Source organism: Penicillium angulare, assembly GCF_028827245.1.
Source record: "Penicillium angulare strain IBT 27051 chromosome Unknown utg000008l_segment0_segment0, whole genome shotgun sequence".
Classification (NCBI taxonomy): Eukaryota; Fungi; Ascomycota; class Eurotiomycetes; order Eurotiales; family Aspergillaceae; genus Penicillium; species Penicillium angulare.
In genome coordinates this window covers 1,621,298-1,633,941 of record NW_026623167.1, presented here as the reverse complement: position 1 = coordinate 1,633,941, position 12,644 = coordinate 1,621,298, and the positions used below count along the sequence as shown (strand labels likewise).

The 12,644-nt window shown below is 21.6% G+C and overlaps 1 protein-coding gene across 1 annotated transcript; it reads left to right on the top strand.

Moving 5' to 3' along the window:
* Positions 1-11,529: 11,529 nt before the first annotated feature.
* N7478_011323 (ankyrin repeat domain-containing protein) lies at positions 11,530-12,141 on the top strand (the record flags this gene model as incomplete). The annotated part of the gene is made up of 2 exons (XM_056927537.1): positions 11,530-11,716; positions 11,744-12,141. 2 exons carry the CDS (start codon positions 11,530-11,532, stop codon positions 12,139-12,141), a joined length of 585 nt encoding a protein of 194 aa, XP_056774585.1.
* Positions 12,142-12,644: the final 503 nt, after the last annotated feature.

Here is a 12,644-nt window from a genome sequence, read left to right as displayed (position 1 = left end):
ATAACCCTAGATATTATACTTAGAGTATCTTAGTAGTATCCTAGATTATTATTCTTATATTTCTACTTAATTAGTTAGCTAATTAGATAGAGCTATAATTTAATTATTTCTATTATTTTAAGCTAATTCTTAAAGTTTAGTAATAGATATATCTTCTAAAACTATTATCTAAAGCTTAGAATATACTTTTTTTAACTCTTTTTTCTTTACTCTAGTCTATAAAAACTATATATCTTAAGTTATAAAAGTATAATTATATATATATATAATAGTTACTAAGTTATTAGACTAAAGACCTATAACTAGGTAAGAATATTAAATAGTAGAGATCAAATAGAATAATTAATATATAGACTGATTCTTGTTGAATAAGAATTATAGCTATTATTTATATATTTTTATATTACTAGGGCTTAAAGCTATTATATATAAATAGATATATTAAGATAGATTTATCTATAGAGTAACTATAAATTATACCTAAGTTATATTTAAGGGGATTTAAGAATCCTATAATAATTTATCCTTCCCTTTTAATAATAATTAACTTAACTATCTATATAGTTTATATTTAATTAGGTAATCTATATAGAGTAATATTATATTAAATAAAGCTTTTAGGACTAATACTACTTTAGATATCTTTATATATAGATATAATCAAAGTAATATAGTTTTTTTAATATCTTTAAGATAAGAGCTTCTCTTTTATCTCTTTAACTTTTATTTCTCTCTTTCTTTTAACTTTTAACTTTTCTATTCTCTCTCTCTGTTTTTATCTTATTTCTTTTTTAATATATCTAGTACTACTATTACTAATACTTCTAGTAATCCTTCTTATTAAGATAGTTATTATATAATAAAAGATAAAGATTAGATTAGAGGTAGAGATAATAATAATAGTAATAGTAATAGTAATAGAGGTAATAGGATTAATAGAAGTAATAAGAGTATTACTAGTATTTCTATTAGCTTATATTCTTTTTATAATTAAATTATCTATCCTTTATTTATATTCTATATTAGGTATATTACTGAAATAGCCCTTTATTCTTCTATAGATATTATTCTTAAAATTAGATATAACTAGGATTATATAAACTTAATTATCTATACTTTATATAAAAAGTATAGTAAGAATTATTTTTAGATAAGGTTCTTCTCTAAGTTATATTTAATTTAATACTAATTTATCTTAGATATCTTATAGAATTTATAGTAATTTATATTAGCTTTAGTTAATCTTTAACTAGATATATAAAATTTAAAGTAATAGTATTACTATAGTAGTTATTAATAGTATTATACTTATTTAGAGTAAAGAAAATAAGACTATAGCTATAAAGAGATCTATTTATCTCTTAGTATCTTTTTGAAAGATAATCTCTATTTATCTTTCTAGTTATAAGCTTTATTTTAATTTATAGAATATAGACTAAGCTATAGAAGGATATACTATATTTATTACTAAGTAATAAAAGAAGTTAAATCTTAAGATTAGTTTATCTTTTATTAAGTTTCTTAACTATCCTAATAACTTTTTATATCTATAAATTAGTAATACTAGTTTTACTTTCTAGTAGAGTAGTATTTAATCCTTTTTTATAGAGATTATAATAGAATATTAGTATAATATAACTTTAGTTAGGGTTACTTTAACTCTAGCTATAATAGTAATTATTATTAATATTAAGATATTTATAACTTAATATAGAATTCTATAGTAGTTTTTTATTTTTTATCTTACTTATTCTTCTTCTTTTTTTTTAATTAAATAGTCTTATTTAGTATAGCTTTTCTTTATCTAGTATTGATTTAAAAGTGTTTTAGAGGGGTTTTAAAGGGTTTTTAGTATTATTATAATACTATCTTATAAGCTTAGTTTTTCTTAAATAAAGCTATTATATCTCTTATATTTTCTAAGTATTCTACTAGTATATTATTTATTAGACTTAAAATTATTATATTTACTAAAGGATTATTCTATTTTAAGAAGCTTAATAAAGAGTTCTCTATCTTTTATTTATATTTATATAATCCTAGTAAGATATTTTAATAGATTTTATTATATATTTACTAAAAAGTAATAGATTTAATACTATCTTAGTAATAGTAGACTAACTTATAAAAATAAGATATTTTATATTCTACTATAGAATCTATAATATTAGGAAAGTCTTTTAATTATATATCTAATATATCTAGAAATTATATAGCTTATTTTATATAATTATATCTAATTATAGATCTTAATTTATATTAGAACTCTAGAGATACTTAATCTAATATCTATAAATTATAAACCTACTATTAATTATATACTATTCTAAGACTAATAAGTAAACTAAATAAATGAATATAATCCTAGAATAGTATCTATAAATATATATCTTATATTTATAAGATAACTAATTAGAATAATTTCTATTAGTTAAATTTATTTTAAATTTTAGTAAATCTAAGACTACTAAAATTTCTTTATTCTTTATTAATTTTAGATTCTATTTAATCTTAGGATTTAAGTCTATATAATTAGATCCTTATTTATCTATTACTATGCTAAATACTAAGAAGATTACTATATAAATAAGAGATATTATTAAGTTTATATAGAATAAGATAATATTTATCTAAACCTATTATAAAGAATCTATAAATTAATACTATTAGTTTATTTAGAACTACTAAATTAAATAATTAGTCTAATTTAGTATCTAAAATATTAAGACTCTCTATCTATAAAAGAAACTTAATTAGAAGAATCTTAGTCTATTTAAGATTCTTAAGACTATAGGTTTATATATCTACTATCTAGAATTTCTATCTAGAATAAAGATCTATTTTATTTTTAATATAAACTTATTCTATTCTATTTTAGATAATCTTCTTTTAATATAAAGATAACTCTTTTTATTCTTAATTAAAATTAAAGGTCTTAAGAAATAGATTATTAAAGATATCCTAGACTCTAAATAGGAATAATAAGATTATATAAAACCTTATTTAAAGTATACTATAAAATAGTTAGATTATAATAATCTTATAGAAAAACTTACTAAATACTTAGAGAATACTAGAGAGATTATAAATAATTTTTATTAAAGATATTTATTAAAGCTTAGTCTAATCTAAGTACTATTTTAGTCTTATAGAGTTTAGTTTTAAGAAAAGAAGTAATATTATAGTATAGATCTTTATATAAGAGGATCCCTATTCTTATTATTATATAATTTCTAAGATTATTAGAACTTCTTATTTCTGTTTAATATAGCTCTTTAAGTTATATCTTAGTTAATCTTCTATTCTATAGCCTATCTATAATATAACTACTTCTAATCCTCTACTTACTATATAAGCTAGTCTACTAGCTTTTGATATATAACTACCTACTATACTCTAATAATTTATGATAAAGAACTTTTAGTAATTATATATATACTATAAAAATAAAGACTAGACTTAAAGATAGTCTTAAAGTTTATAATTATTATAGATTATAAAAACTTATAGTATTTCTAGAAAGTATAGTATCTAAATAAATAATAGATATAGTAGATAAGTTTACTCTTAGAATTTGATTTTAATCTATAGTATAGATCTAATAAACTTATAGTATAACTAGATATATTATTATAATATAGATAGAATATACTATAGGATATTAGAGATAAATACTTTTCTAATTAGTTTAGAGTCTTATTAAAATAGTTATAAGTAAAAGAATATAAATAAGTAGTATTATAACTAATAAAGATAATATATTAGACTTTAAGACTATAATTCTAGTATTTAAGCTTAATAAATAATAATAAGAATAGATACTAGTATATATAATAGACTAGACTTATTAAACTATTTTGAAAGCTTTATATAAAAATAATTAATAACTAGTAGTAGATCTTAGTATAAAGACTAGCTTAGTAGAATACTATCTAGATAAATAGGGATTTTTATATTTCTAGGACTATATCTAGATATCTAAGAATAAGAGTCTATATACTAGAATTATCTAATAGATTTATAATATATATATTATAGGATATCTAGGATATAATATAATATATATAATCCTCTTATAATAATTCTTTTAGTCTAGAGCTATAAAAGATATATAATTAGTTCTTATATAACTATACTATCTATAGATAAAGTATAATATAGAGGAATAGAAAATATAGATTTCTTAAACTACTACTTATTCTATAGTATATATAGACTTAGATATTAATAGACTTAGATATTAATAGACTTTATTATAGATCTATCTATATCTAGACCTAATAGAGTAATAAATTATCTTATAATTATAGATTAGTTAATGAAAAGGATTATTCTAATTAGAATAAGTAATATTATAGCTAAGAGTATTATAGATATCTTTTTTATATATTTTTATATATACTATAGACTTCTATTAATAATTATAAATAATTAAAGAAGTTAGTTTATTAAAGGGTTCTAGAGAGTAGTTTATATATATTTAGGGATATAATAATAATTATCTATAATCTTCTATCCCTAATCAAATAGTTTAATAGAATAAATAAATCAAGAAGTAGATATAAAGGGCTAAAGCAGAATTTATGTTTAATTAAGCTAGGCTATATACTATGTATAAAAAGCTTAAAGAGAGAATTACTAAGTAGATATTCTATATGTTAGGTTATTATAGTTATATATACTATATAACCTTATACCGGGTATTAGCCTATAATAGTATCCCTCCTTTAAGGTAGTTCTTCTTATATATATTATAGTTGTATTTGGTTATCTTTAAACCTATAATAGAGTTAAAACGGGGCTGAATTATCTTTTAAAGGTATTTAATATAAAGTAATCTTAAATATTACCAAGACTTTACTAAATCTATTCTATCTAATCTATCTATTTTATTAGGGCTTTATTATAATATTCTTAACTAACTTTCTTATATCTTATATTTATTATTTCTTCTACTTTATACTTAAGTTTTCTATTAACTAGTATTAATAAGGAATATAAATTATCTATAATTTATAATAGAAATAGATCTAAAGTAATAGATTTAACTAGCTTTATATAGAATATTAGATAGATACTAATAGATATTTTTAATTATACTATATAAGATATAGAAATATCTAAAACTTAATATTAGATATATAGCTAATCTAGCTTCTTTAATTATTATTATATATATATATTCTATAAATTTAGCTATACCTAGTTATCTTTCTTATAGACTAGTATAGCCTATTATTACTTATTTAATTACTCTTTTTATAGAGTTTATATAGAAATAATTATAACTTAGGTCTAATTAGTAGCTTCTTATAATTAATTTATAAATATTTTACCTATAATTCCTAGTTATATATAGGTTTTGTAGGGTTCCTCTATCTTTTCTATTTTAATAGGATTAATATAATAACTATATATAAAGAAGAAGAGGGATAGTCTTATTATACTAGTATTATAGTTATTAATTATTATAATAATAATAAGAAATAATATACTCTAATTATTTTATATATAGGTTATAAATATATATAAGATCTATTTAACTTCTTGGTTTATATATTTTATAGTACTATCGGATTATAGATAGAAAGTAGTTAATAGTTAATATTAAATTAATAGCTTCTTATATATTATTTACTAGAATATACCTATAAATTAGGATCTATAATTACTTATAACTATTTATAATAACCTATAGTATATATAAAAGTAAATAAAGAATATATCTATTACTCTTTTAGTAATTATCTCTACTATACTTATAAGAATTATACTCTTTATAAGCTAGTCTATAATTACTATTAAATTTATTATACCTATATATACTATTAGAGATAGTTCTATAATAAAATCTATAGATAATTCTATCTATATTTATTATAGAATTAGTAATAGTTTTAGTAGCCTATACTTTATATTATACTATATAATACTATAGCCATAAACTATATAATTTTATAAGAAATATTATATATTTCTTACTATTCTTAGCTAGAAGAATCTCTATAATAGTATTATATAGGTAGAATCTTAATTAGGGTATACTATAATATAAGAATTATAGATCTTCTATATAATCCCTATATATAGTATCTTATTATCTAGGATCTATATCTACTATTTAAAATAAAGTAGCCCTTATTTATCTAGATAGTACTCTAATAGGCTTATTTTTATATTCATTTTAATAGTAATTTACTAGTCTCCCTTTTCTAAGACTTTATATATCTTCTAATACTTTAGATCAATAGATCTTATATTCTTCTATTCTTATTATAGTATAGACTTCTTAAATAAGAATATTTCTTTCTTAAAGTTAATTTCCTCTACTACTAGTAGATTAGATTATCCTATCTTAATCTATACCTTTTTTAATAGGGTTTAGAACTAATTTAATAACCTTTTATCTATAATATATTATAGAATATCTTAGCTTTACTATAAAAGTATATTAAGTCTTATAGTAAGCTTCCTAAGATAATACTTTAGTTTATAATTAAATTCTATAAGAATATCTATCTATCTTATTTATTATTTATTTAGATATTATACTTTATTAAAGTATTATATGTTTTTATAGTTTATTATAATAATAAATTAAAATACTATCTTTAACTCTAGTCTCTACTCTTAGAGGATATATATAATTACTAATAACTCTTTATTATAAATCTTATAATTTAACTCTATTAGTAATAGTTTCTAGAAGAAGTAGATATATAAATATAGCTACTTATTTAGTCTATATTATAATAAAATAACTCCTATAGCCTATCTTAATATATCTATCTCAATAATAGTTTCCTTATCCTCTTTGAAATATACTAAAATCAGGATATTAATAAAAAGGCTCTTTAATTCTTTAAATACTTATTAGTAATTATTATTCTATATAAATTAAATATCTTTTCTTATTAATTTTGTTAGAGATACTGAAAAGTTAGTGAATTAGAATATAAATAAGTAGTAAAAGTTAGCAAATCTAAGGAAGCTCTATATATCTTATATTAATTTTAATACTTCCTATTCTTAAATAGCTATAACCTTCTTTAGATTAATATAAATTCTCTTATCTATTTATATAATAAATCCTAGATATTTTATAGAATCTTACTTAAACTCTAATTTTCTAATATTATACTATAGGCCTACTTCCTATAGTTTCTATAGTACTTATTCTACTTTCTATTAGTAATCCCCTAGTAATCTACTACTATATATAATAATATTATCTATATATATAGATATAAAATTATTAAGATATTCTTATAGGATCCTATTAATATATCTCTAGAAAGTTACTAGTATACTAATTAGCTTAAATAGAGTAATATTCTATTTATATAGATTATATTATATCTAAAATACTATTTTCTATTCTTCTCCTAGTTAGATATAAATCTTATAGAAAATAATAATAATATCTAGCTTAGAAAACTATTTAGTCTACTCTATATTTCTTAGTATCTCTTTAATTAGTAGTAGTAGATAATAATCCTTTATTATTAATTTATTTAATCTATAGTAATTAATATAAAATTATACTTCTTTACTTAGTTTTCTTACTAGTAGGACTAGAGCTATAGTAAGTAATTTATTTATTTAGATAAAGCTCTTTCTAAGAAGATCTATTAATATCTTTTATAGATATAGGAGCTCTTCTTTATTTATACTATAAAGAGGACTATATAAAGATAGTTCTTTAATACTATTATAGTCTTATTTTAGGATGATTTTATAGTTAATTCTTAGTTAATTTAGAGATAATTTATTAGCTAACTACTAGCTAAAGATATCTAACTACTACTAATAATATCTTAGTAGCTTATTCTTAGGATTATCTTATTTCTTTAGATATAGTACTTTCTTAATATTATTTATTATAACTTTACTAATTTATAGTTAATTTAGCTACTTCTCTCTATAGATAAAGTTATATAGTAATTAGACTATTAACTTCTTAATCTATATTCTTCTTATATTAATTAGTTTAATTATATAGTCTATATAGTTCTAGTACTTTATCTACTCTTTATTTCTTATAAATATATTAATATATCCTTTCTCTACTAAATATTAGCTATTAATATCTTATAGCTAAGAGTCTCCTAATATTATATTATCCTCTTATTAAGAAATAATATATATAAATACTTATTTTTACTAATAGCTATAAATATCTAGATTAAAGTATATAACCTAGATAATTTAGTTCTAATTTAGGACTATCCTATCTAGGATCTATATAAATATCCTAATATATAGAAGGTTAAGTAACTAAACTAATATTTTATTTATAGTTATATAATAATAGTATCTACTATTAACTAGAACTTATATAAATTAGATTTTATTTACTTTAATATTGACTAGAAATAGTAGTATTTCTTATTTTAGTAGTTTTTTAATTTCTTTTTACTTTTATTTATAACTTAGAACTAGAGTTATTTTTTTTCTAAATCTTTATTTAAAGAGAGTTTATTCTTAAAAGCTAATATATTTAACTTATAGTTAGTTATATATCTAGTTTTCTTATCTTTAATCCTATAGGAATATCTTTTTCTTAGTTCTTAGTACTATATAGCTAATAAAGAATACTTTATAATAAAGTAGTTTTATTTACTATAATAAAGATATCTTCTTTTATTCTATTATTTCTCTATCTCTTTATAATTAATCTACTTTACTTATTTATTTATTTTAGATCCTAATTAGTAGTATTTTATATAGAATTTAGCTTAATTAATTATAATAGTTAGGGTCTAATCTATTAAGTCCTAGTACTACTAGATATATATAATATAATCTTTCTAGGATATTAATACTAAGGATATCTATATTAGTATTAATTTTATAAAACTAAGTAATAAAGTCTAAAAATATAATAGGAATACTATAATTTATTAATAAATTTATTATACTTTTATTTAAGGATCCTAATAAGATCTATCTCTTTATTTTATTATATTATTTAAAGATATCTATATTTATAAACTCCTTCTCTAATCTAAGAAGGAATTTTACAAAAGATATATTATTTAACTAGTATATTTAGTAAAGATATCTTATAGTATATATTTTAATATTTAGATCCCTATAAATATCTTTAAGATAATCTAGAATTATCTATAGATCCCTATTATTTTATTATAATTTTATAAAGATTCTAGTATTCTTCTAAATAAGCTTCTTAAGCCTAGAGAATATATATATAAACTAATCTTAGGGTAAGCTAATTACTATATTATTAATATATAGTTTATTCTCTATTATTATATATTATATTAGCTAGTTAACTACTTTTCCCTTAAATAAGATTAGATCTAGTAATTATACTTTTAGGTAATATATAGGTTCTAATTGTAGGGGTTCTAGGATTAATTTAATTATAGTTTATACTAAAGTTAGTTCTCCTATTATTATCGTTAACTATAAGACTAATTACTTTATTATAGTCTCTAGACAATAGATTTATTTATCTTAGGTAATATACTCTTAGTTATATTATTATATTAATTCCTTTTATACTATATATTCTATATTAATTTGCTTATTTTATTTACTCTATATAGCTTATAACTATACTATTTATTATAGTAGTATCTATACCTATAATAGTAGGTTTGTAGACTCCTATATCTTTTATTTAGGGGTTATATCGCCGAATCACTCTTGATTTAGAGACAATTTGTATATAGTTTTAGATTTTTACAATATCTAATTGGAAGCTTTTTATTTATAAAGGGCTAAAGTAGAATTTATATTTAATTGAGCTAGGCTATATACTGTGTATAAAAAGCTTAAAGAGAGAATTACTAAGTAGGTGTTCTATATATTAGGTTGTTATAGTTACGTGTGCTACGTGACCTTATACCGGGCATTGGCCTGTGACAGTAGAATAGATATTATATATCTTTATAATATATATATATAGATAAACTAGAATAAACTATTTCCTATTATAATAGGTATTATTAATAACTATAATATAATATCTATAAGCCTATTACTCTTCTTCTTTATATATAGTTATTATATTAATCCTATTATACTAGAAGAATCTATACTAATAGAGATATAAATACTATCTAAGAAGTCTAGATAAGACTTTATATAATAACTTTAAGATACTATAGAATATATAGATATAATATATCTTAAAGAAGCTTAACTAGCTATATACTTACTATAGGGTTATAGATATACTAATACTATATATAGTATAGTTAGAGGTTCCTACTAGAATATATCCTATCTTGTATATAGATCTAATTCACCCAGCAGTAATAGATCTACTACCCTCTTAGACTATTAATAATATATAACCTCTAGCTATTATAATCAATAGCCAACTAGAGTATAAGATCAAAAAGATTTAGGATATTAGGGAACACTAGGTAGGATAATATATATATATAGAAACGCTTATTAAGTAGACTAGATATACTAAGCTAATATAAGAACCAATCAGTAAAATCAAGGATTACTCGGCGCTTAATAAATATAAGAAGAAATTTAGAAAGGTTATTTCGAAGTTAACGAGTATGATCTATATAGATTTAGTGTATATAAGAAGAGAGGGGGTACTATAACAGGCTGAAGCCCTATAGTGGTTATATAGTACGTAACCAATTGCCCATATTTACGTCTGAATATACATAGAAAGCTTCCTTTTCTTTAAAATTATTGTAAACAGCATGTTGGCCTAGTACAATTAAATCAATTCTACTACAGCCCTTCACAATAACTTACTTAGCTTATAAGTTAGGTAATATTGTCTATTATATATATCTCTAGGTATATCTTATGTTCGACTACTTATAGACTAAGGATTTCAAAAAGATAATATAAAGGATCAATCATATATTTGAAAGTCTACCGAAGAATATCTATAAGGTGTATAAGCGAATTCTCAATAAATCAGAAGACTATCTAATAGTTTGCTAGGCCTTAAGTATTATATATATAGTGAGAGGGCTACTCTCTCTTTCTGAAATAAATATTGTATTAGCTATTAATAATAAAGTGAAGTCTATTCACAACCTCGATCTAGAGGAAGACAAGGACTTCAAGACACGTCTAAGAATATGGTGTGGATTATTTATTTTAGTCTATTATGATAGAATTTATTTTCTTTATTAAACTATTTGAGAGTTTTTGCTTGCTTGTATACTACTACTACTTGCGGTAGTTTCTTTAAAGTTAGTCTGGGAGTAGTCTATCGTTAGCTAAGATGTATATTGACTCCTCGCAGAGATCTGTGTGCTCTACCTAGATTTACTTAACAATGATATATTTCCTCTAGAGGATAGGAGAGAGAGTTATAGGCAGCTTGTTAATAATACTTTCTTAGATTATTTAGTAAAAGAATAGAATAATCATTACTTTAAAGCTTGTATTAGTACTGACAATAATATTATACCTGTTACTTTATATATATACCTACTAGACTCAGGGGCTTGGTCAGCTTGGTTTGAAGTATACTGGAAATCTACGGGGAAGGGTTTGGCCGATAGCTTTACTAGTATTATGATATTGTTCTATTTGGGGCTTGAGGCTGTTGTCGATCTGCTTCTTGAGAAGGGTGTAGACTTTAAGACGAAGGATATAAGATATGGCTGTATACCACTATTATGGGCTATAGAGAATGGACATGAAGCTATTATTAATCTACTTCTTGATAAGGGTGTGGACTTTGAGATAAAGGGTGAATTTGGTAAGATACTACTATTATAGGCTATAGAGAATAGATATAAAGCTATTGTTAGTTTACTTATTGAGAAGGGTGTGGACTTTGAAGTAAAGGATAATAGTAGCTGGATACTACTGTTATGGGTTGTAAAGTATGGACACGAAGCTATTGTCAATCTGCTTCTTGAGAAGGGTGCGGACTTTGAGACGAAGGATAAATTTAGCCGGGTACTACTGTTATACACTACAGGGAATGGATATAAAGCTATTGTCAATCTGCTCCTTGAGAAAGGTATAGACTTTGAGACGAAAGACGAATCTGGCAAGACGCCACTGTCATATACTACGGAGAATGAATATGAAGCTATTGTTAATCTACTTACTGAGAAGGGTGCGGAACCTTTGATAAAGGATACAGAATATACCCTGATTAAATGTTGTTTAGAATAGATCTTTATGTATAAATTACTCTTTCTCTTTTTTCTATATATTGCTAACTTTTTCTTCTGATTCTCAGTAGAAAGCTGGCTTTATGCTTTATTATTGATAGTATGGGCTTGGGCTTTTATAAATTATCTACTTGGATATAATTAAGATTATCGGACTACTAATCTGTGATGGCCTAGAAGTATATCTGAAAAGTGGATAAGTGAGAAGAGTTTATGGAAATTTACTAAGCTCGGGTAGGATATATGAGGTTCTGGGCTTTTTATACATGTTGACCTTGATTTTAGAATGTATATTGTGTAGCACTGTGTTGTGTTCCTGAAAATATTGCCTGTCATGATAAAGTATATCCCACCCTGATTCTTTCTTATTTGACTGTAATACCTGAACTGAATTTAAGATTATACTTATTAAGCTGACCCCGCCCCTATCTGTAAGAGAGCAGTATCTTTATTCTAGGATTTCGACTGCACCCGGGCGGAAAAGGTAACGCAGCCCAGACCAGA